Source organism: Agelaius tricolor, unplaced genomic scaffold, assembly GCF_023055355.1.
Source record: "Agelaius tricolor isolate 1412-34295 unplaced genomic scaffold, bAgeTri1.0.p SCAF_1, whole genome shotgun sequence".
In the NCBI taxonomy this organism is placed as follows: Eukaryota; Metazoa; Chordata; class Aves; order Passeriformes; family Icteridae; genus Agelaius; species Agelaius tricolor.
In genome coordinates, this window is record NW_027269261.1 from 80,398,809 (window position 1) to 80,426,533 (window position 27,725).

The 27,725-nt window shown below is 44.8% G+C and overlaps 1 protein-coding gene across 1 annotated transcript in view; it reads right to left on the reverse strand.

Moving 5' to 3' along the window:
• Positions 1-1,692: 1,692 nt before the first annotated feature.
• GRHL1 (grainyhead like transcription factor 1) overlaps positions 1,693-27,725 on the reverse strand; it is a 41,301-nt gene continuing 15,268 nt past the window's right edge. Inside the window, exons 9-16 of the mRNA XM_071440979.1 lie at positions 18,403-18,561; positions 12,921-13,008; positions 10,577-10,716; positions 9,667-9,704; positions 9,479-9,567; positions 7,566-7,651; positions 5,943-6,007; positions 1,693-4,789 (exon numbers count right to left, since the gene is read on the reverse strand). Of these exons, the coding sequence (XP_071297080.1) occupies positions 4,675-4,789; positions 5,943-6,007; positions 7,566-7,651; positions 9,479-9,567; positions 9,667-9,704; positions 10,577-10,716; positions 12,921-13,008; positions 18,403-18,561 (780 nt within the window). The 3' untranslated portion in view covers positions 1,693-4,674. The remainder of the gene's footprint in view (positions 4,790-5,942; positions 6,008-7,565; positions 7,652-9,478; positions 9,568-9,666; positions 9,705-10,576; positions 10,717-12,920; positions 13,009-18,402; positions 18,562-27,725) is intronic.

A 27,725-nucleotide genomic window follows, 5' to 3' on the forward strand; every position in this document is an offset into this window, starting at 1 on the left:
CAGGGACACACCAATTCAGTGCTGCTGACACTGGTCACCAGCTGCCATTGGCACATGCATCTGCAGCCTGCAGGGTGGCCGTGCTGGAGGCATGACAAAATAAATCCCGCTTGAGCCAGAGGGCACACCAGCCACCCAGAGCTGCATGCACAGGCACACAGATGGATGGGGCAGGGCAGCACTGCCCTGTGGGAATAGGAACCTGTGTGATGTGCCAAAAACCCCACAACCACCCCAACCACAGCAGCTACTGACACTAGCCAAGGGGGGGAAAAAGCCAAATATTCCTTCTGCAGCATTGTGAACTATGCAATGTTTCCAGTGGTATAAAAGGATAGTCCAAGGACAAGCAGCTAAACAAGTTCTGAGAACTCATACATTAGATCAATCTAAATATTGTCTAATATTTAACAATTCAATTGCAATAATGGCTCCAGTGATCTAAAATACAAACCAAATTGAGGAGCATCAAAGCTCCATGCTCTTGCATGTGCTCTTTGTTCCATCAAGAAGCTGGAGGCTGATGCAGAATTCAGCTTCCCCATGCAAAAAAAAGAGGTCAGATCTTAAAAGCCTAACTCAATGTTTTCACTGTTAGAGCCCTGAGTCATGCCCCAGGAAGAAGCACTGAGTTCCATGCAAGGCTCCCTACCCTGGGAGCTCAGAGCTGCATCTTTGGAGGTTCACCCTCACTTCCTCTAAACTCACTTGAATAGAAAGGGCTGAGGGGTGTCAGGAGGAGGAGGGAGTGCTGACACAGACATCCATACACATACACCATGTGAAGGCTGAGGAAAATGGTGGTGCCACACGGCCAGGGAGGAGGGGGAGCAGCTGTTTGTCAGCCAGCACTGCAGCAGATTCTGTATCATGCTGAGGTTTGCTGTGAGATAGCCACACACCAGCTGTGTAGTATGGAGGCAGAACCCTGCCCAGTCTTCCAGCAAGCACAGACCCAAGTGGAGATGACACAGGGCACCCCACAGCACTGGTGCATCCCCCTGTCATGGCACACCGCAGCATCTTCCTGCACCTAGGGCAAACCCTGTGAGCATAGCCTGCACAAGAACTACAAATAAATAAGGAAATAAGCAGAAGTTTTCCTGGCCTTTTCCTAGCCCAGAAATGTTCTGCCACCCACGCTGCTCCCCACCCAGCCCCAGCATGTTGACACAAGCCTGGTGATTGAGAAGATGCTGGCACAGGAGCTGCTCCAGGACAGCAAGTGCTGCAGGGGCTGGGAGCCAGCTACAGCAAAAGCTTGTCGAGACATTTTCTAAGAGTGAAAAAGAGGAGATGAACACCACTCCAGATACCATGGTGCCAGGATTATCCTGGACATGTTAGTGTGAATTTTGTTTTCAGCTTGGGCAAGTCAATGCCAGCAGCTTCACTAGTGGTCCCCCTACACACCTGAACTTACCCATGGATGTTCTGTTCTCCTGCCAAAGGAAAAGCTCCTATGGAAGCAAATGCTGCAGCTTCCCCACACACTGAACTGAACGAGGTCAGCTGGAATAAAGCAGGGAATGAGAATGGAGCTGGCCATTTCTTAGGTGCAAGGCTGGCACTGGGATTATTTTCTTTTGCAAGGAGAAATGAGGAAACAATCACCAGGGTTTTATAGATTCCATGTCAGAGGAAAATTGAAGGGATAAGAGCAGATGCATTTGTTATATAGAAGACTCATCATTAGAAATGAACATATAAAATTTAATAGCTTGGTTTAAAATACATTTTCAATTAAAAAACAGCAGGCAAAACCAAAAAAAATCAGTTTCATAAAACATACGTGACATTGCTGCTACTGTTATAAGACCCGTGTCCCAGAATATCTTATAGTGGAAAACAATCGTCAGATTTAGTTCACATACTTCATTAAGCAGTAAAAAGAAATAACATTCATGTCAATCTTACCTCTATGGAGATTCTAAATCTACTTCCCTGACCCTAGACCAAATTTCTGTAGTAAAACTTCCACTTTCAATAAAAATGTGTAAATATATATGTGTATTCTATATATCAGGTTTTTTTAAAAAATTCCCTTGCCATAGTAGAAGGATTCCCATGGCTGCTGAAGGGCAGCCCGAGCAGGAGGCTGGTGCTGGCTGGGCACAGCTCCCATGGCTACTGTGCCAGAGGTGCATTCCTGTAAGGGGTGGCAGCTGTTGGCCAAGTCTCTTCAGCATGGTGCTGTACATCAGCCTCTCCCCTTTGGCCTGAGCCCACACGCTCTGGCCACACACCCACAGCCACAGATGCACCTGTGTGAGTTTGCTGAGGGGAGCTTGCAGTGCCCAGAGCACCACCAACCTCTTTGGGGCCCATCAACAAAAGAGGAAAAGGAAGGAGGAGGGGAATACAAGGGGGAATGGAATGAACCAGCTCAGGATTGATCGAAATACAAATTCCAAAATACTGTATTTTATATAAATCATTAAAAAAGAATGTGGGGAGGGACTTCACCTGGACTCACCACCAAGGGAGAATCAATTACACCTGTGACAGTCCAAGGATACCTTTGCTCAGCCTGGCTCTGAAGACCTTTGAGGCCAAACCACTGCCTCTATGGGCAATCTGCTTTCTCACTAGAGAAAACTGCCTCAACAGCCAGCCTGAAATTCTGTGATTTGCACCACTACTCCCTGTGCTTGCCATGGATAGGGAGGACATGTCCGTGGGTCGGGAGGCTGCTCCCATCAATCATCCCATCTGAACATGACCCCTCACCAGCCAGAGCATGCAGGCCTTCCTCCTCAGAAGCCATGAGGAGCCTTGGCCAAAGGACCACGTGGTCCATACTCCAGTGGAGACCTCAGCAGTGCCAAGCAGAGCCAAAGCAGGGGGGATCTCCTATTTCTTCAGGTCATGCTCCTCTTGATAACTCAACGTGGCATTTGCCTTCCTCTTCCAAACAGCACCATGACAGAGCTAAGCAATAGTAGGTTACAATTTGTTAACCATTAAGTAGAACCATTAATTATTAAGTAAAATCATATGCTACTTTTCTGGACTATTTCTCCAGTCTTTCTAGGTTGACCTTCATGTCCTAGGTGAGGTATGTGCAGCTTTGTACTGTCTGAAAATGTTACAAACCTCTTTCAATACCCAGATTCCTAACCAAAGCCTGACCTGGCACTCACGTTCATCTGCTCACTGTGTAACCGAGGTTTTTGCCTTAGTGCTGCCCTTTAAGTGCTCCTCTTGCACTTGCTATTAACCAAAGAGTGCCTTTCCTTCATAAGCACACACACACACAATGAGTAAATAACACAGGGCAGCACTCTCTAGGGGTGTCTGGCACTCCCAGTGGGGGCTCAGGATGCCTGCTGTGCCCATTGGGTCTCTCCAGCTCAGCAGCACATCCATGGTATGTACAGACACCAAGAATGGATAACCTACTTGGAGGCCCTACTCCCTGCTAACACTTGGCCTGCTGAGCCATTTTGGCACCTTCCTCTCTCAAAAGCCTTGCCTGTGCATTTCCAGTTGTTGACATCCTAGGCCTTGCAAGCTGGCTCCTCTAGCCCATGGGTTCATCCAGCCTGAGCTGCTGGTGCAGGCAGCATCCAGCTGAGCCTTAAGTACACTGCTCCAGAAAAAAACCCACCCTTGAGGAGACCTTCTTCCTGACCCTCAAACATGAGACTACAAGAGAATTGCATCTGCCCAGCTCCTCCTGTGAACCAGCTCAGACTGGGCCCAAATCACCTCCCAGGACAGCAGTACCCAGCTGTTTCAGGACTTGGTGGCAGTTCATGACAGAAACCAGGACTTCCATCACCTGCCTGGGCATGAGGATTTAGGAGAGAGCTGGTATCTTTTTCCTTCTACATAGGAAAATCCATGTTTAACAAAGCAGGTCTCTTGTGCCTTCTATGAATGTACAAACGTGTGCTCACCTTTGGTGCATGATAAGGGTTTGTCCATTGTTAAATATTTATGTTAAATACGATTTCTCTGTATATGGCATCCTTTTAGATGGGCTTCATTGCATATATTCACGGTATATACAGAACACCATATTTTATATATATTATATATTGCTTATATGTACACATTTACAAACCTTCAAAAATATATTGCACTTATATACAATATAGCTTCATCTGATGAGAGTTCACACAGTTACTAAGGCGAGTTCTTCATAAGCAAGGCAGTTTTACATTCCCCCAAATGACACAAGTGATTTCAACAGTCTGCCCTGGTCACAAGTAAACATTAAAGACTTTTCTCCAACCTGCATGCAACTCCTACTAATATCAATCAGTAGTTTTGCAGCTCTCCCTAGCAGAAAACAGTCCAGTAAAATGGTATTAGCTGATAACAGGCTCAAACATGGTTACTAAAAAGATAAATAAGACATCACCAGTCTAAAAGGCCACCTTACAGGAGATTTCCCCTCCCATAGCTACTAGTGGTTTATACACTAGTAAAAATATATACATGGTCTCCAGTTAATTGCCAATCTTGGCTTGCCCATTTCAAGTGCAAATAAGATCATGAGCAAGAACACAAACACAAATGTATTAAGCAAAACCACTGCTCTGCTCCCCAGAACAAGTCAAACATCTGGCTTTCTTCTGGAGGTGATTAGTGTTTTGCCCAACATACTGAATTATGGGAAAATGTTCACTTGAGACCTTTGTTTAAAATCCACAGTGATCTGTGATCTTAGATCTCAGTCAAAGTCAGCTTGTAAGATCCTCCAACCTCTTCAATCTGCAGCTGGAAGGTATCTTCATTAGAATAGTGTTTCACAATGTTATCATCCATGTTGACCAGAATTCTGGAAAAACAAAACGGATCAGGTATTTTACAGTTCTAAATGTCAAAGGCACTCTCAAACCTAAAAAAGCCTGGACTATCCAAGGGTAACACAAGATCCTGCTCATCTCTCTCTGACTCATTGCTTCCCATAGCAGATCTGGCTGTTCTGACCCAACTCTGCCATCAAGGCTGGCAGCCACACTTCTCAGGATCTGAATGGAAGGATTAAATCTGGCTCCTGGACCAGGGAGGGAGAGAGATCTTGGAACCAGCAGAATCCTTCTGAAGCTGCAGGCACCTGGGGCTCTGAATGGGTTTGCTAGTCAGTTATAAACTATCAGCACAAAACCCTCCAGAGCTTGCAAGGAAGAAACCGCTCATGCTTGGCCACTTCTTTCATTTGGCAGAAAGGTCAATCCCTGTGTGTTTGTGTGCACACATGCACACAAAGCTGTGCTTAGCAGTGGTTTTCTGTCTGCCACAGATTTTAAGCTTTTTGCAGCTGTTCTGGTGGGGTAATTCTGCTATGAAAGCACAACCCTGGAAGGGTGTAATTTTCTGGCTAGAAGGAGAAGGGGCTGAGACACCAAACTGACAACCACTTATAGACAACCCAAAAAAATTACTGAGAAATTAAAAGATAAAACAAAAGCAGACACTGTTCAGAAACTCAATTACTTATGCTACAAAATAAAAAGATTAAGTATGGCCTCTGGGAGAAACAGACACTTCACAGCTAAGTTCTCTTCAATTTAGCCCACAAAAATACAACCAGAGTTCAGTAATTGTAGCCAAATGCAGATACAGTAAACCCAGTCACCACTGTAACAATTTAACATAGGTTGAAGGAGGTTCTTTGTCATTGGGAGTCTTTCAACAAATTGAACTCTTCTTCCTCTGACATGATCAACTCTGGTTCAAATAACTAGCTCAGAGAGGCTCAGTGACTTGTATTTACCCAGGAAGCCAGACTACATATTTCTATAGGGCCTTCCCATAGTCTTCAGCTCTGTGGATGATGTTGCAATGTGTGTACTTGTGTGCACACACACATAACAGCAAATGGCATTCACATATCTGCAGTGCATGGAGGAATTATACAGCACATCTGCCTACAGCTTTGAAAAAGGTGTTCATATTCTTAGGCAGTTACTGCACAGGTACATACTCACCCTTTTTTACATTTTTTGAAGATTTTTCCTATTTTATCAAAAGGAACATCATACTTGTCAGATATCTAGAACAAAAGAAAGCAATGATTGGTGAAGCAAGGAGACTGATGTCATTGTCTTTCGCTTCCTATTTTACAGAAAAGAACAACCACAACAAAAAGCCTGCAAATGAGGACAACTGCTCTGCCCTATAAAGGCACCACTAAATCCCAAACTATAGTGTAAATGTACAGATCAGAACCCCTTCTCTGCATTTAGCTAACTTCTGTACAAAAAATGTAACCATGTTTGAATCTGGATACTTCTCATACAGCAGCCTCTTGCCCCTACTCTCAAAAGCCCACCCACTAAAAGCCCACTCCACACCCTGACTCTCATTCTCTCTTGGCTCTCTGTTCTCTTGGCATACTGAAAACCATTTTTAAACTTAGTGTCAGAGGGATCAAGTGAAAACTAGTCATGACAGTGGCTGAAAGAAGAAAATAGCAACAGAGAGAGGACCTCTGCGCTAAGGGCATGAGGTGATCAGAAACATTCTCCTTCCCCAGCAGGGTGACACCAGTGTGGAGCCACAGCCACTGACCATGGCACTTCACTGCACAACCTCCAGAAAGTCTTGAGGTCAGTAACCTAAGCCTGGTTTATTCTGGCAAACTGCTCTATCACACCACACTAAGTACCAAACCAAGACACTGCTTTGACATGCAAATGTACAGGGAGTTTCTCCCAAGCTACAGCTCTGAGTACTTGGTTCCTTGCTTTAAGAAATCCAAGTGAAACAACGGAGGTGCAGCTGCACTTCAGGACCATGGGGTAAGGAAGGACTTGACAGCCTTCAAACCCTCTCTCCACTAGCCCCCACTGTCCAGCTGGCAAAGCCTCACAGCCAGGAAGAGATAAAGATTCTGGTTACACAACTATCTCTACAACCAAAAGTTAATGGCTAGACCTGTCTGCATATCCCCAAAGCCCCTGTTCCCTGAGCAGAGGCATTAGTCACAGAAAGAGACAGACAAGTGTCAGTTCTGAGCTCATGCCAAATATTACACCATTCCTTGGACTTAAGCTCTGTACTTCCCTTGCTCTGCAGCAGCAGGGATAGTGGAAGGCTATTTTGGAAGTCAAGCAGCAGAGAGCAATTTCACACATGTGTGCAGAAATATAAAAGTATTCAGCAACACAGAGAAGCTGGGACTTGCAGCTCTGCATTACCAGCTTGTGAAAGGGCAGTGGAGGGCCCCAAACATGGTTTTGAAAGGCTGAAACAAACCCAAGCCACTGGATACATTCTGAAAATCACTCCATCTCCTAGCAAAAGTACCCTCTCTGACAAGAGGAACATCCAATAATCAAGTCTGACAGACCTGGATCTTCAGGAAGGCTTCTTACACCAGACCCCAAAAATGTGGGGTAAGGTACTTAAAAGACAAGCCTCCTGAATTCCCTCAACAATAAATTAAAGCATTATTTGCATTAATTTCCATGTTATTGAAAGGAAATCTTCCTTATTCTTCTTATCCAGAAGGGCAGAAATGTGTGGACACAAGCTGTGACTGGCCAGTGTGTAAGGACTGGGTAGCCAGGGCTTCTTCTCAAGGACTACAAAATGACCTCATTACTTACAGCTTCCATGAGGCCTTTCAGAGATGGTGTCTTCAACATCAGTGCATCAAAGACCTCCTCTGACTCTTTCCGGACATACAGCAACACTGGAAAGCAATTTGGAGAGGAATTAACTGTGCAATTGCTCCTCAGGAAAAATCTGTATCCCACAGTGGCTAAGCACACAGAGACATCCACTGTGATGAAATGAATATTGAATATCCAAATGAATATTGACTGTATGCATGTCTATTTCTTCATAAGGTCCTCACCTCATGAAGAAATAGACATGCATACATTCAATATTCATTTAACACTGTAGCACAAACACACTGCTAGGTTAGCTCAAAACTTACTTCTTGCACATAAAGCCACTGTATGCTCAAGCATCTTTATTGTCAAAATACCTCTGTATTTTCTTTATTTTCTCTATTATTAGAGAAAAGGTCATATTTGAAAGAAATAAAGGAGGAACACAAAACACAAATCTTTGAGACTCTTGGGTTCCTCTATATCTTAGTCATTTGCCATAAGACCTTCCACAATCAAATGATTTGACAGATGCTATGACAGCAGGTGAAGCCATCTTGGCCAGCTCCTAATTTTTAAATAATTTATTTGTACAGTTCTGTGCTCTTCTGCACTGTCTCATCTTTCTTCCTGCCCCTTGCTGTGTTTCAGTAATACTCTTACACCAGAGCTGACATACAGTGCAGGCTTGGTCTGCTCTAGGAGGGGAATGAAAGAGCAGGAACCCCAATTAGGTGAGCATCCCTAGCGTTCTCAAGCTAGCACAGACTCACTGCATGTAGCATCAGCCTCATTAAAAACTGCATTAAGGCTGAGGAATTAGTCAGGAGAGCAAGAAAGCTTGGACTTTAACAGCTTTGCTGTCTTTAATCCATCTTCTAATGACCAGGTATTGCAGCCTGGATTGTTTGCAAGGGTTCATCAGGCACAGCTTTGACACACCTGCAACATGCAACAATTACTGGCATTTCTAATGGAACAAGGTGAACTCAGGACAGCACAGCACCTTGATGCATTGCCAAATTTGCCTGTTAAAGGCAGCTTTAAAAAGGGTGGACTGTAGATTTGAAAAGAGAAGACAGGACACAGTCTCAGTTACAGCACAGGTCAGATGAGAGTCAACCAAAGGAGAGAGAATCTCATGGGGCTTCTTTTATGACATGCAGCAACATGAAAAAAACAAGAAGTTGGATTTCCTTCTATAAAATTCATCCTTCCTTACTAGTTTATCCAAACTGCAGAAGTGCAGCCCCATTATGGTCAGACTTGCTAGACTTAGCATTTGCTTCTTCATAGGTTTAATACTTCAAGCTTTGTTGCAGTCCTTCCAAACACAACTATCATCAATCAGGCACACCACCCTCCAACACCCCAAAGGGACCTCTCATCTCCTTCCATAACACCACAGCAACATGAACTTGCAAAGACTGAAACTCAGTTAAAAATCAGCTGAATATTCTCTTAGCTTGGCTTTCAGAGGTGAACATCCAATTTCCTGGCACCATGAAAGATGCAACAGTTTTACACCCAGAACCAGTTCCTGGTGCTCATTGCTTGAAGTCCTGGAGGAGATTTCCCCAGTATTTTGTAGCAGATTACATGATGAATTCTCTGCCCCAGTCCATGAGGGACACTGTAAGCTGCTCACCTCATCATGACTCTTTCCTTAGAGGTTCAGAGCCCATTACTGTCTGAGTTGGCAGAAACCCCCAGAAATTCTCACAACCTAAAATATTTACAGAGCTGAACCATATCTTGATACAGGAACTGTCGCTACTCAAAGCCAGAAAAATCAGTCTGAAGTATACATCAATATGAATTAAAACATTCTTTAACCTCAGTAGCCTCTCTCTATCATGATGTATAAATACTCCAAAAATTCAGTCCCTGAAAGAAGAAAATACCTCTTTTTGGCTCTTCTACTCTGGCCATCTTATTTGGAGTAGCAATAAAGTCCTCTTCACCAATATAAGCTCCTCTCTTCAGGTTGGAGCTGTCATTGACAGGGCAAAAAGTTAGCAGTGGAACAATTACAGGGACTTATCCCTCTGTCTGAGGGCAAGGTGTCAGGAGGTTGAAGGGCAGATCTTACCTTTCACCCTCTAGTTCTTCTGAAGCAACAGGAAGGACCTTTAAAAACAAAGGGGAGATTTTGTGAGTATTTCATCCAGAACTAGAGTTAATTTTCTCTTATAATCTTTCAACGCTAAATCAAATGATACTTTGGCTCCAAAAGCCAGTAAACATCTTCTTTACCTTTTTTCATATAAAGTAATAAAGGATCTCAAATGAGAGACAGGAACAAAAAGAAGCTAACTAGCTTCCTCCCTGGACTGGTGTAGAATCTTCTGACAAAACTCAGCACTAAGGCCTTAGTAGAAAAACATGCAAGAATGTCAGACTTATGGATACAAGTTTATTCTCCATTCTTTGCTAGGAGTTCAGGCAATGCTCTTAAAAAGTAAGGTTTAGATTATGTTAGAGCATGGCAGAACTCCTGGCACAGCAAAGTTCCAGATTTTGAAACCTGGTTGCATGCTAATTTTTCCCCTTCCTGTTTCTTGTAAGCTGGAACTTTCCAGGAACACTGAGGCAGGGCACCCTGGCAGTGGATCACAGAGCTGACACACAGGCCAGTTCCACAGGGTAGATTTTCACCCTGCAGCAGGATCTGGAGGAGTCTGTGCTGCACAACAGCACACCAGGATCCCAAGGGATGTCCCAAGTAAAAACCACCCTGCAGTTCATGAAATGGAAAAATCCTTTCAGGTTCACAGAAACTGGACTTGACAAGAAAATAATATTATGGTGAAAGACCCCCAGTTAACTTCAGCCAATGTATCTTGGAGGAACATTTCTTGCCCACGTGAGACTCAGCCTGTATTTGATTACAGCACTGATGCAGTCTGACATTTCATATGTACATACACACACACAGCATCCCAGGCCTTTTGCAAAAACATCTCAGCCTCCTCATCCCCACAGCTATGAGCTTTACTCACGTGAGCCCCACGCTGCAGGTTTGCAAAGTGAACATCAGGGATGAACAGGACAGGCTGAGTGTCGAGGTCCATGAAGGGCTTGAAGATGGTGATGTCGGTACGTTTGTGTGAGGGAAGCATGGGCACTTTGACATCAGAAACTGTGGAAACAAAGATTGGGATTGAGGATACTGAAGGCTCTGATGGGGCCCTACATCATCTAAAAGGTATAGACACTGCTGAACAAGGGTATTCTGCAGTCAGAGTCAAAGCAAAAAGCTCCTGTGGTAAAGGGAGTTGGAACTTTGGTTGCCTCCCTCTCAGCTGAGGAGCTGTGCCCTGAGGGTTTGCTTCTCAGAGCTGTCAAAGCTTTCTCCACCTCTCCAGCTGAACAGCTCTACTTTGTTTAGATATTAATTAGGATGGACAATAACATGGCATCAGCCCAAGAGAGGAACTGAGGTCTTCCATGTACCAAGTCAGCCATCCAAACAGAGGGCAAAAATCAGTCCCTGCCCCACCTTCTCCCTCTCCAGTCCCTCAAAAGCTTGCTGGTATTCCTATGCCAGGAGGATACAAAGAAGAAAAGGGACAACTTGTGTGCTCCCAATTGGGAGCGTCTTAAAGAGACAGCACCACAGTAGCTGTCAGCACCACAGAGTGAGTACAAACACTGGTTTATGCAAGTTGTTATATTTAAAGTTACATTTTGATTCCACACTTCCAAGTTTCACATTCTAGTTCCTCCCATTGTTCCTCCTGGTCACCTCAGGGTGCCAGCCCCTAGTCCATTCCTCCAGGATCTGTCTCCCACAGAGCTCTCTGGCTCTCACAATGTACCAGCTGATGTGACACAACCCACCAAGAGGGCAGACTTCATCCACAAAGACCCTCTGAGGAGAAAGTGAGGCAGAAGGTGCCTTAAACCACATTTCAGACACATTCATGTCAAACTATCACAGTTGAAGACTTTATTTTACCAAGTGGAAACACATCCATCTGAGGTCAAAACAACTGCAAACAAAATAAATGTTTTTCAAACAAAACCATTTCTCATGTCCTCAGTAGAAAATACACTATCTTCTCCTTGCAAAATGGATTTTTTTAAGATTTCTCAATTTCTGTAAAAATACCTTTGCCCAAAAGCCACCAACTGTTTCTGCTGTTGAAGAGCTCATGTACACATGGCACTTGTGATCCTGGAAGTGAGTATAACAGCTTAGGGCTTCCAGGAATCAAAAACTTCCCACAGAAGAACTTGGAAGCCAAAGATCATACTTTCCAGGAAAATAAGGATCACATCAGGCTAAGCCCAAGCCTGGAAAATTAACATTGGAAAGCAGCTTTTGTCAAACCATGAGATCCTGGGCAATGTGTACTGAAGCTGCCTTCCCTTTCCAGATGCCAAGGGTTGCACACAGTAATCTTCTGGGAGCCGCTGGGGCTGCTGCACTTGTGAAACGCTAACAGTGCGCTAAACCTGCCTCTTGTGACGTGCTCTGAAAGAAACCAAAAACCCAGCCCTTTCCACAGCTTCCCTTGAGCAAATGGGTTCCCTTCAGCACTATGTTCTGAAGCTGCTCCAGCAGCCTGTACCTGCTGTGTCAGGAAAATCCTGCCGGGCGAGCTGAAGGCGCGCGCTGGCTGGACCAGTCGGGCTGTCGGCAGCACAGCGAGCGAGAGCACGCGCCTGACCCGTGCCAGCCAGCAACAGGGAGACACATCTGCCTCTGAGCAGCTCTGCTGCTGAATAACCACTCATCCAAACACAGCATCTGCCAGCCACAGCAGCTAAAGGAAGATGCTCAGCAGGAAGAAACTCCTCATCCTTTAGGTACGGTGATGCTGAAGTCTCCACATACTTCACACATGCAGACACTCTGAAATGACTTGCTAAGGACTACTTTGCTCTAGAAGAGTGAGCATAGGGCTGAGAGGCTGGAGGCTCAGCCTCAAGGCTGCCACGGCCTTGCTGACAAGTTGCAAACACGTTTTTTAATGTAAGTTAAAAGCTAAGTTTAGGATCAAGCTGACAATATTTGAAACTGATCATTCTCACTGCCACCTGGATTGGGAGGGTCTCTAAGCCCAAAAATCCCACCCTCACCTCACCACTTCAACTGCTACAACCCATCCTGACTAAATACACAGCAGGACCCTGTCTTGGACAGAAAGAACTATACAGAACGAAACCCTAAATGACCCAGTGTGTTGCAAAACACAATGCCTGTTCCATAAGGAATTGCTTAAAACAAGCACTGGTCCACAGAGGATAAAAATTAACTTGAGAGTTCTACTGCACAAGCTATTTGTAGCCAAAATGAAATTCAATATTTAAAATACTGCTAGAATAAGTTCTACTTACAGGCATTCAACTGAGAGCTGGGATCAGTGCACTTTCCTTTTCTTTTGCTCTGCTTTCGCTCTTCATCCCTGATCTTCCTCTCTGCTCCCTGTCAGACAAAAGATTAAGGGAAAGCAATGGGTGAGTGAAGAAGAAGAGGAGGGGGAAAGAGAAAGATAAGATATTTTTAATTTTTTAGGTTTTTTTCAGCTGCAGAGGCAGAAACACCAACTCTTCCAGAGCTATGTTTGTGGAGGTCAGTTCCACAGTACCTGAGCCGCAGGTTTGCCAGAGTGTGTGTCAACTTTGAGATCTGCTTACTTCTAACTCCTACCATCTAATGAAATCCAACAACCATATCCAAGATGCAAATGCTTGCTTTTCTTTCAAGTCAGATTGAGATATGGTGACAAAAGATACCCACATCTATAAGGATTGTGAAAAGCATTAGATAAAAGTATAGTTGAAGGGTTTAAAACAAAGAATTGCAGGTTCTCCCAGTTTAGGAGATCCCTTGATTGTCATTAAAGTCACACCACATTTGGATCACCAAGTGCAAGATACCTCCTGCACATTTCACATAGAGCCTGCAGCAGTTGCACCAGCCTCCACTGAGCTCAAGCTGCAGACATGCACTGCTTTAAAGCAGGGATTATTTCTTCTTTTTATCAGGGCCAGGCCATGGTGGAATCCACAGATTCCCTAACTGGGTTCATGCCTGCACTGTTCCTGGCCTTCCAAACCAAGCAGCAGAGGAGACAGTGCCATGTTGCCATGTTTTCTGCAAGGTGCAGACAGCTATGACAGAGAAAGAAAAGGAAGAAAGAAGCTTTGGAATAGTGTTCATTCCTCCAGCTCTGCCCAGACCTCACACGTGACTGTGGGTTAAGTCAGGGATGTCACATTGCCAGCTGCATGAAGTGATAAGCCCACAGGAGATCCCCAACACTCAGTCCTTGTGCTACCACCAGGTCACCAAAACTGGTATACACAAGTTCTAGCTGTCTCCCAATGCCCTCCTGCAAAGCAGGGCAAAAGGTAACAGTTACCTGGCCACACCAAGCCATGACTTCTCATTCCCTCTCCTTCAAAGCTGCCAAAACACACCCACATCCTTGCATGGTACTGGAGGAAGACGTGATTAGCTACAGAAAATGAGGTGTCAAAACTCCTGTGGCCATGGGGTGGGAATCTGTGCCTAATGGTGCATGGGAGAATGGGAACAGCCCACCTCACTTCCCAGTAAATCAATGCTCTATAGATGCCAGGCTGCCTATTCCCTGCTGATAGCACTGGGCTTATCTGCACCAGCAATAAAACAGAAAATTAGCCAAGATATTTGACACACATTAACACATATCATCTTTTCTTCCACCCAATGAAGGGGAAAAAAACAGCTTCAGGCAGCTGCAGTGAAAGAGAGAAAAAAATACTCATGAAGACACAGGCATTGCCAGCTTTGCTTGGCCCAATAAAGCTGATATAGCCCGCTACAGTGAAGACATCCCACCTAAACCTCAGCTGGACCCGAACCCCTCTGCGTCCAGTGCAGTCACAACATCTCAGCTTGACAGCAGGAAGATTAGATAAGGTTCCACATCTGATTTTTACCTTTCATGTGGAAATAATAAGGTTGTGCTACTCAAACACTCTGCTACAGAACAGCATCTGCTTCCTTGTGGAGAACATGCTGATTCAATATGAGCACGCATTTTGAGAAAAACCTCTGCCCTCCCATTCCCTGCTTGAAAGTCAACTTGATGCAGGCTACTGAGGCCCAGGTAAATACATCTCAAAACCCACATGAAAAAAAAAAGTTAAGTCTTGATAACAGGCTTTTCTGCCTTGCCAGCAGAGCTCTGGGAGCAGTGGTTTCAAACTGAAAGAGGACAGTTTTATACTGGATATAAGAAGAAGGTTTTTTTCTGATGAGGGTGGTGAGGCACTGGAACAGGCTGGCCAGAGAAGCTGTGGATGCTCCATCCCTGGAGGTGTTCAAGGCCAGGTTGGATGGGGCTTTGAGTAAGCTGGCCTAATGGAATGTATCCCTGACCATGGCAGAGATCTAGATTAGATGACCTTTAAAGGTGCTTTACAACCCAAACCATTCTGTTATCACTCAACTGAAAGAGCAGCTCCATGCTGCTGCCCATTCAATGGACATCAATGCTCCAGCAGCCTTACACCCACTCTTTCCTTCCAACAGCATCCCACTCATTTGTTTCTACCATCCCATGAAAGCCTTCCCACAGCACTGCCCCTGCTACTAGAGTAACAGCAGATCCCAGAGGGCAACATGAGCTCTAGTCAGTGAAACACTGAAACCCTGGATTTAATTCTTCTCATATGGATGCATAGCTGAGGTTCCATTGAGAATAGAGAAGATCTTCCTCTGGGACAGGTCAGCCTCATCCCTGCTCAGCCCAAATACTGCTGGGCCAAGCCTGAAGGCAGGTTGTGCCATAACATTCTACAGGATGACACCATTATACCCATACTGTCCTGGAACCACACAGAAGCAGATGAAAACCAAACATCCCAGGCACTGCAAGCACAGCCTTGACAAAGGAATAGAGGAGACATCTGTGTTGGTGGCCACAAGTTCATAATTTTCTGCTGGTTTGCGTTTTTTCCAACAGACCTCCACACCACAGGCTTGGCCCTCCATGAAGAAAACATGGGTAACAGAACTTCTACAGGTGAGAGTGGTCACATGAGGACAACCACATTCAGGGATGGATATTATAGTAACAATGGTCCTATAAACATTCAAAAGCAGCTGGTTGATTACACACAATTCAACACAGGGCAAAAAACAGGTGCTCCTTCTGAAATGCCAATGCTCTTTAGGAGCCTGAAGCCAGCACTAGGGTCCATGAGTACATGGGGTTTGTGTATGATATGACAGCACGCAGGGCTACAGGCATGGATTCTCTGAGGGGATGTTAATTCCAAAAAGCAGCTTCCCCATGCCCAGCAGAGCCAATGCCAGTCAGCTTAGGATGGCCAAGGCCCATCAGCAATGGTGGTAGTGCCTCTGGGCTTATGTATTTAAGAAAAAGTGTTCTGCAGCCAGGATCAAAGTGAGAATATATGAAAGAAACAGCTATGCAGATGCCAAGGTCAGTGCAGAAGGGGGAAGCCAGGCACTGGAGCAGAGATTCCCCTGCAGCCCATGGAAGCCCATGGGGGAGCAGAGATCCAGCTGCAGCCTGTGCAGGACCCCAGACCAGAGCAGGGGGATACCCAAAGAAGGCTGTGATTCCATGGGAAGTCTGTGCTGGGGCAGGGTTCTGGCAGGACCTGTGGCCCCACAGAGAAAGGAGCCCATGCTGGAGCAGGTTTGCAGGCAGAACTTGTGGCCCCTGGGGCACCAACACAGGAGGAGCCTGTTCCTGAAGAACTGCACCCCATGGAAGGGGCCCATGCTGAAGCTGTTTGTGAAGAACTGTAGCCTGTGGGAAGGGCTCATGTTGGAGAAGTTTGTGGAAACTGTCTCCCATGGGAGGCACCCCACGCTGAAGCCAGGGAAGAGTGAGGAGTCCTCCCCCTGAGGAGGAGGGAGCATCAGAGATGTGTGAAGAACTGACCACAGCCCCCACTCCCCTGCAGCAGTGCAGGGGACAAGGGAGAGAATTAGGGAGTGAAGTTGAGCCTGAAAAGAAGGGAAGGGTGAAAGGAAAGTACTTTAAGATTCAGTTTTGTATTTTATTATCCTGTTCTGATCTTGATTTACATTTCTCCTTCCTCCCTTTTAATTCAGGTACAATTTGCAAAGTATCTGGAGGAATAAATCAGGAATGTAAGTCAAAGTCCCAAAGGGAAATAAAAGATGCACTGGCATTACTATATTACTAGATTTGCTGAAATTTCTGCCATAGCTTGAAGGAAGCCATTGGAGTCTATATGCTGGGTACACATCAGCCTTTTTATTAACCAATTTGTCTTATTTGCAGTGGCACAAGCCTGACAGTCATTTTATTAGCATTGTGTCAGTAATTGATTGGACAATTTAGGAGTAAAAGATCCCCCCTACCCTGTATAAAGTCTGTCCTCTCTGTATTGTAGAGAAAAAAGGTTGATAGCACACAGGATTCCCAGATTACTCTGGTGAAAAAACATTAGATGACACAGTTGATTCAGTCTCATCTTGAAAAAAGAAAACAGAAAAAGAAGGAAAAATAAAAGCCTGAAGAAATCTCATGAGACCCAAGCCCCTCAGGCTTACTGGCAAGCCTTTAAGATGGCTCTGGAGAGCCTTTGCCAAGTCCCTGTAAATTTTCTGCAGAAAGTATCACAACAGGAGCAGCTACAGGCAGCTCTCCCAGCTGGGAGGAATGCAGAGGAACCCATTTAAAAACCCACAGATGGACAACAGAACATAGCAGGGTGAGTTAATGGGATGCTAGAGCAGGGGCACAGTGCAGAGGCACTGGATATTTTGGGAGGTAAGGGGTGACAGAACAATTGTACATGAGATGAATCTTTGTGCCACTGTCCTGGGGAACACCAGGCAAGACCACACAGAGGTCTGGCAAAGCCAGCACAGGACCAGAGAGAGGGTGACAGACAGACCTGCCTCAGCCCTGCAGCTGCACTGAGAGGCATTTCAGCTGTCACCTGAAAGAGTCTGCCCTATGAAGATGGAGTCCAGATTCAAAGAATAAGAGGCCTAAATCAAGCAGGATATCAGCAAAATAGGAAGTCAACATGGTTCACAGCAATCAAAAGGAATGGGGAAGTCCAGGAAGCATTTATCATGGCCTAGAACAATCTTGGGCACTCTGGAAATAATAACATTACACATCACTTGTCCTGGATCTTCAAAAGACTGCTCAGGCAGGAACAGGTTATGAAAATTGGGAAACTGCCTTTCTTTGCAAACTCAGTTAAGCTTTTACAGCTACTTTCAGCTCAGCTTCTGCTGTTTCTTTCATAGCTTCTGTTGAATACTGGCTTTGGGATAGGCATTAATTCTGTGTGCTAAATTAGTTAGGCAAAGCAGTTAAATTACAGCACCCATTCAGCTTATAAATGGGCTTTTTTAGGCTGCTGTATCTCACAGTGGTACATCTTTTGTTCACAAGCTCTGCAAGTTATTGGTTTGGGGGTTTTAGTAACAAATGCAGCAGGAAAACATGAAGAAATTTAAAAGGACCAACACAACAGAACTTGGGCAAAAAGACAAGCCTGCACTTACTCCAGTCAATGGCAATGATTTCTCCTGCTGAAGGCTCTTCCCAGTGTCAGTATGCCACTGACTGACCTTTCTCTAAAGTCAATGCTCAGGAACACTTAGCACTCCAGCATTTGAGAGCAGCAAATTTAATTGAGGTCATCATAACATGTATGAGCCAAGTAGAAGGGGTTGAAATGTTTTAAACACAGACAGGACTTCTCAGTGAGTCAAAATAGCAAGTGACACAGTTAGGAAGAAAAAAAAGCTGCTAAGCTATGAAGCAGCCTTTCCAAAACAGTCACTGGCACATTGATTCAACCTTACCTTGTCACAGAAGACTTTAATTTGGCAGTAGGCTCTGTGGACAGGTTTGTTACTCCTGTTATTGTAGCTGTAAGTGTCGATCTGAAGATTCAGGGGCAGGCCTTTAACTCCCTTCTGAGAGGAGAAATCTGTGCTGAGGCAGTTGACAGAAATGAAAACCTGCAGAGGAGGAAAGCAGCAGCTGTCAGTAGTGACACATGGACTCCTGATTGACCACTGAGCAAGGGATACTTGGGGAGTGCTGAGGCTCAAATGCTGGTCCTTGCCACTACAGCAGCACCTTCTTTCTTCTGGGACACCAGGTAAAATCCCCAAGAAGCAATATAACATTCTTAAGTCTTTACATAAGCCACCAGAGGGGACAAAGCCACTTTGTCCAAAACAGATTTCAACAGACCCTCCAAACTCTAGGAAGACTCCACCCACCATCTTTCCACCCAAGAACTCTCAAATGTCACTATCAAACTTTTAGCAAAAGGGATGCTCCTACAATCAATCCTCACTGCTCAGCATTTATTAGCATCTTGGTAAGAACACAACCATGTTCCAAAAAATTCATGTTACTCTGGGTAAGTTAAATCTTTCCATGAGTTTGACATCAGCATAGCTTATGCTTGAAAGTACTTGGTTGAGGCTTTTTTCAAAAGGCTATTAAAAGCTTTTAAAAAAATATTAGGCAATATGTAATCTTTAAACACAGAAATAACACCATTATTCCGGTGAAGGTTTCTGGGCTTCACACTAAGTTGAACACTTTGAATATTCCTTAGTAAGACCTTCAATACCCTGTTAACATTCAGCTGGAATGGGTAAGAGAAACATTTCCATTATTACAAAAAATTAATTACAGGAAAAATTAATTGCACGTTGGAACATATCTAATTTCATTTTCATAACTGCTTGAAAAAACAACAAAAAAACCCTCTGAAAAACACAAATCACAGCCAGAGAACAAGTCCAATGCTGCTTAACAGAATAAAGAAATATCCTTAAGTGGATATGAGCAGATAGACCAGAGTACTTTGTATCTAGATAATGGGCTTGCAGTGTGCCAGGCTTTTCTACAGACACAATGCCTATTACTGGCACATCTCAGAAGCTGTGAGGATTAATTACCAGGAATTCACAAGCCACCAAGACCTGCAACAGTTTCTCTCCTCTCTGCCTGAAGAATAAAGGCTGGGAACTCACTGCTTTAAAAAACAATCAAAGCCTTGGGAGCCAGAAGCACCTTCCCAGATATTTTGCAGGAGCACCATCCCAGCCCTCGATGCTCACTTAGGTGGTGCTTCCACAGCACCGTAAGAGCAGCGAGCTGGTGCCACCTCCCGGAGCTGCAGAGGCTCACACAGGCTTGGGAAAGCTACAGGCTCTGGCTTTGCTAAGGGCTGCTTCTCAACGTCCTCTGCACACAGGCTCTGCAACATCCTTTACCACTTTTAACAATGCTGGGAGATGGAAATAGTGACGTGGTGATAGTTTATAAGCACTCGTTTTTCCCTGCCATGTATAATACAGCTGTATAAAAAGCTGGGGCAGGGAGGAAAAATAGTGCAGGTGAGGGACTTCTCTTGCAATAACCTGTCTGAATATTGGGGATTCACACACTGCTTCCTGCAGCCCCTGTGCCCTGAGAGGGCAGCACAGTTGCTCAGCAAGCAGCCCCCCTGCTCCCCTCTGTGCACACACCATCCCAGAGATTCCAGCTCCCATGTCCTCACCAAGGCTGCTGTGCCAAGGGACATGGAATGAGTGAAACAGCACCCACCCAACCCAGGCCAGCACAGCATGTCAGCAGAGCCCCAGCCCCACACTGCTGCCTCTGTGGGGACTGAAGCCAGGAACATGTGCAGGATGCCAGGGGAGCTGGTGCTCAGTGCCTCCTCCAGCCTGTGCCCCAGCATCCCAAACCCACGCTGTTCCAAGACAACTTTTTGTGAAGGCATTAAATACATCACAAATCTCAGTCAGGAAAATTATTTTAAAAGAAGCTGTTTGCAGTCTTTCCCAGACTAACCCAAAGGATGGCTTTGCCTGTTTTATCCACCCCACTTCCCTTCTTGCTACCTTTGCCTTCACAAGGACATTTTGCCTGCAGTACTGGTACAGCCTGGGGGGAAGCTTCAAGGAGTTTGAAGAGCTGCTCTCACCAGCTTAGGAGTTTGGTAATCAGATGTATGCACACCCTGAATAATTGCATTCCCTGAGCAGGGGTTTTGTTTTTTAAAAGACCCTCAACTCTAGTGTTTGCATATTTTTACATCTTAAATTTTAATTTTAAATTTACCTATACTGAATATTCACTCAACCCATTTCTGTATGAAAAAATGACTACAATCTTTAAGAAGACATGCCTAAGCAGCCACATCAGCAGATCCACTGTCTCAAAATTCCTGTGAAATCCCTCAAATGAGTTTCACACCACTGGCCACCAGAAGATTCAGTGTGCAGCATCAACAGTTCTCTAGCACATGGTGTCACTTCTCTTCTGAGACTTCAAGTTCATGTTTTCAGTTTTTATGGCTTACCAGCCACACAAAGCCCACTGGGCTGAAGGTAGAAGAGTTGGTCTCAGCACAACAGACAGATGTTACTACAGCAGAGCTGCACAGGTATCCCATGGGAATTTAGGACTGCCTGTCAGATGTCAAAGATTATCCTCCTACTTTAGAGTCTCCTCATTTGATTAGCTTTGGCTTTAAGCAGCTGACTTCATTTTCATGCCATTTAAATCTTCAGGACTCTAGGCAGGAGATGACAACTAAAACCTAATCACATCTCTGAAGCAACAGAGAGCCAGCCTGTCTTCTCCTGTTTGTAGTGAACCATTTCAGCTCAAAAGGAGCATCTATTTCTCCCTACCCACCCTGTACCTCCTATTTTTGAGCAAGGTTGCCTCAAGCTTCACAAAACAGAATTTTAGCAAACAGCTTTTTCCCAGTTTGGGCTAAGACAGTTTCATCCAGGTTCTTAATCTACAGGAATATTTGACTTACATTAGAAATGAAATGTAAGGCCAAGTGACTGCATCAGCTATATCCCCACCCCAAAATTGCCAGAAGAAAGAAAAACGTAACCACAGAAGTTGCTCTGCGTCTTCAGCCTGCTGAGCAAGATTCCTTTTCATGTGTCCAACCTATTTTTCTAAGGGCAGTTCCGCATTCTCAGCTATATTAAGATTTGTTGTTACTTTTAAAAAAACCATTTTCATCTCACCTCCCAAGATTCAACATAAAGAGAGCACTTAAAAATAGAGCACTGTCAAGCCTGGGCACTTACACACATGAGTCAAGCCCTCAAAAGTTACACAGATTTTCTTTAAAACTGAGATTTGTAAAGGGATTAGAAACCTGTTCTTGAGTTATTTTGCTTGCTTGGCAGTTGAGCCTCTAGTCTATATTTGACTAGATATATCTAGGCTATCACATAGCCAGTCTTTTCTCTCTAACCCAAGGCAGGCTTTATTCCCTTTTTTTTCTGTTGATTTTTTCCATGCTTTTTCTAACTCCTTTTAAAAAAAGCTGAGATACTCATTGAGGCAAATGGCTTCACAATGGTGGCATATCAGATAAAATCAAACAGCATGAAAACTGTGAGCTGCTACAAGCTGCTAACCTCCCACACCTGGCATTCACCCCAACACTCTAGAGCCTCCCTTCCCCAACACCATGCTGGGTTTCCTGCAGCCTTTGGGGCAGCCCAGCTGCACACAACAAAAAACTGAAGGCAGAAGGATTAAAGCACCTCCTCTGGGATCATGCTGAAGTTAGCGTGGGAAGAAGTCAGACCTCATGACTTCTCTGTCTGCTTTAACCATCCGACCCCTCATGCCCCTCCTCACCTAAGGTGGGAGGAACACACCATGCCTACATTCAAATCCACGAGAAACAATCTTCCATTTTAATAATGCAGAAAAAAAATTAATCTGACAGCTCTGCTGTGTGCCCTCAAGGAAGGGCAGCAGAGACAGCCAAGTTCTTTCCACACAGCACCTTTTTTTAACAAGATCTGCCTTTCAAACAAACCAGGAAAAACAGACATAATTAAAGGGCAATCAAAGCACTGCAGGAACCTCTCTGTCAGCGAGATGAAAGATGCCTTTTTTAAATGAAGGCTTGCATACCCAGATCTCTTCTCCTCAGTTTATCTTGGACGCCGTACTCTTCTGTCACACAAAAAAGCACTAGCAATTCTGGTGAGTCCAAAGGCTACATATGCAGCAGCTTCAGATGAAATGTCACCTTGTGCAGGCTCATCTGCCCAGTTGGAAATGAGCAAGTGTAGGTTCTCACCCATGGCAGCTGGGGCTGCCACAGGCAATGGGGAGCAACTTGTGTTAGCCCACCATGAACTCTGACCAGTCAGAGCAAACACAGGCACAGGTAGCACTGTCCTGCAAAGTCCTGTATATCCTTCTGGATAAGGACCTACACAGGCAGACCTGGGACTTTTCCAGGCTGATCACCTTGCTCCACATTTATTTCGTTTCAAGAGAAGGCAGGTAAATGGTATTATCTCCTCCTATTTATGATCCTTTATATTTCTGTGTCCAAAGGATTAAGACATTACTCAACAATCCAAGTCCACTGGATAGTTCTTTCTCTATTAAGAATTCAGATAAAAACCTTAGCTCTTCTCTCACACTAGTATACTCCAAAGCCTCTCATTTTAACCACAGTTTGGGTTGGAAGGGACCCTAAAGATCGTCAAGTCCAGCCCCCATGTTATGGGCAGGGACACATTTCACCAGACCAGAAGGCTCAAAATCCCATCCAACCTGGCCTTAAACACTTCCAGGAATGAGGCATCCACAGCTTCTCTGGGCAGCCTGTTACAGTGGCTTAGCACCCCTCACACTGAAGAATTTCCTCCTAATACCTAATCTGAATCTGTCAGTTTGAAGCCATTCACCCTTGCTCTGTATCACTGTAAGCTCCAGTAAAAAGTCCCCCTTCCAGCATTCTTTTAGGCCTCCTTTTGGTACTGGAAGTTCCAAGTACTTTTGGAACACTGGAAGGTGTTCTAAGGTCTCTCCAGAGCCATCTCTTCTTCAGGCTGTGCAACCCCAGCTCTTCAGCCTGTCTTCATAAGAGACATTCCAGGCTATGTTATATTCAGTCTGTGTTATATTCACCTTTAAATTGTCAGGATGCTTTTGATCCTGGATGACTATGTTTGTACAGAATACAGAGTTTGGAGCCTACAACACAACAACCAGAGACAGGTCAAACTGCAATGAGCTTCTTACCAGGGAATGCAGCTGCTTTTCTTGGCCTTGGCTAAATAGTTTCAATGTTATGCCCAAAATACAGGAGGCAAAGAGATTCCAGTGGATCTAGAGACAATTTTCCTGACACAAAGGCAGTGTATCCCCCTTCCATAAAGAAAAATTAACCAGAAGCTCAAAGTTTGCAATTTCAATGCTGATAGCTGAAATCATATGGTTTCTTTAAAGGCTTGGACAAATATAAACAGCAAAGAGGAAAAAAAAAAACCAGAGTATTTTCTAAAGATTGGTCCCCATATGTTTCCTCTATGCTGCAAGCTGGTTGGATGGAAAACATCTCCTGTCCAACAGCCTTATGAAGTATACCAGCAGAGTTCCAAGCCCTTCTGAGAGGCAGAGCTGTCAACCTGGGCACTGCCTTGTGCCAATGTAGCTATGTGGCTTCCAAGATTGGCTCTGGGTGAGAGCCAAGCAGCTTTGAGTGCAGGCAGGGCAAGCACAGGTCTGCCTGCACACATCCACGAAGGCATGTCCTAAGAAAGCAGCGCTGGGAAGACTCTTCTGTATTTAAAAGAAAAAAAACCCCAAACCCACACTTTGGTAAGATCACCTGAGAGGTGGCTAATCTTACTGCTCTCACATTCGTTTCTTCACCTCCCACACGCACCACAGGTTTTGCATCAGCAGGAGGTGAGCCAGGAAAGAGATAAAAAAATTGGGCAATTCATGCACCTGTGGGCTCCTGAGCCTCCTCCTGCCTTTGGGATCGGATGCTCCAAAAAAGGCTTGTCTGGCAGATGGGTGATAGGGCTGCATCCGCTCCGTCAGGCAGACCCAGCACCATCCTGCCCGCAGCCCAGGAGAGTGAGTTTGCATTCAAACCTACCACTCCCAATTTGGGTGATTTACACAGAGGCCATCATGGGTCCCACACCACGTCAAAGAATGACAAGTGGGAAATACGATCCATCTCCAGATAAAGAACATCCTCCTAGCAAATTTACTCCATCAACAAAACAAAAAGGAATGGTAATGATAGGAAAATACATATTCCTGCTCCCAAAGAGCAATGCTGATTGTTATTCCAACCTGTTCTGAGGTAAGGAAATATAGGAATGTCTCTGCTTACAGCACCTGGGAAACATGAGGATAATGGTTCCCAGTCCTACTGATGCTTCCTCCCACCCCATGCTTTGATAAGATAAGGCTGTTGGGCCAGGTTTTGTAAGGTTGGTTGGAAAGAAAGTAAAAACAGTAGCTTGGCAGAAACAGTGACAACGTGTTGAAAAAAACCCAAACAATAAATAAACAATAAAAAAACCCCACCAAAAAACCCTTACACACCTCCCCACATCAACAACAACAACACAAGTCTCCAAAAACAATGACAAAAGTTGAAACACAACAACAAAACACAAAACAGAGAATTAAGTCTATAAATGCCCAAAAATGACTGAAAAGAAAGAGTTGCCGTCATACAAAAAAGTAATAGAGAAAAGGGAAAAGAAAAACAAAAAATCACCTCCTAGTTTTCTCTATAGAAAAGCTAATGTCAAGAGATTTTCCTTTTAGTTTTGGGAAACACCCTGTGAGCTCCTACTTGAAGGCCAGACAATGGCAGAAGCTTAGTACATGAAGGTCAGATAAAATACTGGGTTGAAAACTTCTAGTTGGCAATGCTTAAAATCAAGGGTGGCATTTGCTTGTTTTCCAGAAAACCCAGGACAGAGCAGGGAGAGGTCAGTGTTAAGAGGCAGGTAAGCAATACTTGCTATGACTTTCCTATGTCACTGCTCCAAAGGCTGTGTGTACCTGCCTCAAAGTATTTGTGGTCTGCAGCCTTGGCTTCACACCAATCTCCTTCCTTTAAGTATGTTTGACTCATCACATTTCATAGTTTCATTTCCAACTAGTCAAACCTGTACCTCCTCAATGCTGCTGAAGGTGGCAACACCTTCTTTAATGAGGCATATGACTGCTGCTTCATTACAATGGCATCCATATAAATGGATGCAATATTCATCAATCAAAAAAGTTTAAATTCTTTCTATAGTGAACACCAAGGGAGGATTATGCTAGAATAAGCTCCTAAAATAAATCAGCAGTGTACCACCCAGTCTCGCTTCAAGTTGTAGCAAGAGATCCACCCTCTCCAAAAACTAACTCCTCTAAACAAAATAATCTTGCCAACACATGGGAGGACCTGCCAAGAAAACAACCTTTATTGCCTAAATTTCTATTTCAAAAGGCTATCCCAAATTAGATGCAAATTACCATAATATTAGGACCATTCCACTCTTCTTGGACCAAAAAAAAGTAATAAAAAAGTACTGTTTAATTGCTCTGTCATTCAGGGCATCAATTAAGAGACACTACAGCATCTTCCCTTTGGTGAAAAGCAGCAAAAAGCTCTGTCATGATATTCTTGAGCTCAAAATGCCTGTTATACTCTCTCCATGTATTCCCTTTTAGTAGAATGAGTTTTTTCACACAGCATCTGGCTTACAATGACTGGGTTTTGTTTTTTTTGGGGAGGGAAGGAGTAGGAGGACAATAGAACCCTTAATGTGCAGTGACATCATTTTTGGCTACAGTCCCATAACCCAGCCTATAGCAAGCCAGACCAAAGACCTCCACAGGGGCCCTTCTCTGGGAGCTGCTGGAAGCAATGCTGCTTTTTAGGAGGGGCCCCTTGGGAAGCACAGAAGGGGTGCCCCAACACCTGCCCTGTCAGAGCTCCAGAAACAGGCAGGGAGGCTCTTGCAGTCACTGTGCAGACAACAATTCACCCTGTTCAGACAAGAGGCCCCAACCCTCCTGCTCCACAGGGCAAGAGCTCAGACAGGATTTGAGCAAAGCAGGATCCAGCAAAGCCAGTTAACCCTGGGGAAACCAATCTGTCCAGATTGTTCAAGTGCCACTGACCTGAGAGCAGGCCATGTCCCCAGGCCAGAGTTAAGGGACAAAATTTGCTTTGCAGCCTAACGGGTAACATAGCAGAGATAACAGGACAACAGCCAACATTAGGAAGAACAGTATGAAATGTGCATTTAGCTGCACACATAGTGGCAATCTTAATTAAAAGACCTTTATTGGGTTCCAACCAAGAAAAGGAGAGCCTGACATGTTGTACAGACCTGGGAAGAGATGGATCCCAGCCTCAAAAACTCGTGACCTGAAACTACAACCATTTATTCTGACTGACAAGGGTGACAAAGACACAAAAAGGGCTGCAAGGATTCCTATTCCCAACTTCTAACATCCCCACATTTCAAAGACAGCCAAGCCTGCTCAGTCAACAAGAAGGGGCAGATACCTCTAGAGAAAGCTGCATCCCAGCTCTAGACACCCTAATGAAGTCATAGATGCAAAAGATGACGAGCTTGTGTTCAGACATCTAAAAGCTTCTCTGCAGAAGAACCCTACCTTGACTGTCTGCCCACAGCAGACATCCATCATGGGGTGGGAACTGTCTGAAGTCTCCACAAGCCTCAGGGTAACTCAGCTACACATCTCATCAGACTCATCGGATCATGCTTCCACTCCAGCAGGATGGCTCCTGATTGAGTAGCTACACTGGCTTTCTTAAATACCCCATTCAACAACCCACCAGTTCATCAACTAATTTTCTAGTCCACCCTCTTCCCTTTTCTGCTCACAAAGCATGACTCCCTCCCCATTCAACTATTCCCTTGCCCTGCTCTGGCAGGTGATGGGATCAGACCTCCTCTCTAACACAGACATCTGAAAGCTCACCTGAATCACTGCTTCCCCACTCTGCAGTGTCTCCTGACAATCTTTCTAAACCTGATCTCACTCTCCTTCAAATCTCAACAGTACCACTTCACGGCAGGTTGCCTCTTTCAAAGTCTGGCCTTCCTCCCCAGCCCTTGTTCCTTTCACTGTCTCAGAGCAAGGAGGCTTTGGATGCTGGGCTCTTTTCCAGCTTCAACACACTCTTGCAAAGGTCAGAGAATACTTAACCCAGCCTCTGTTGAGAAGTGGCTGCTTCCAGCAGCTCCTGTGATGTTCCAAAACAACAGAAGAGGGCAGAGAGGAGCTGCCAGAGAGAAGCACATTTGCTCTGAAATCCATG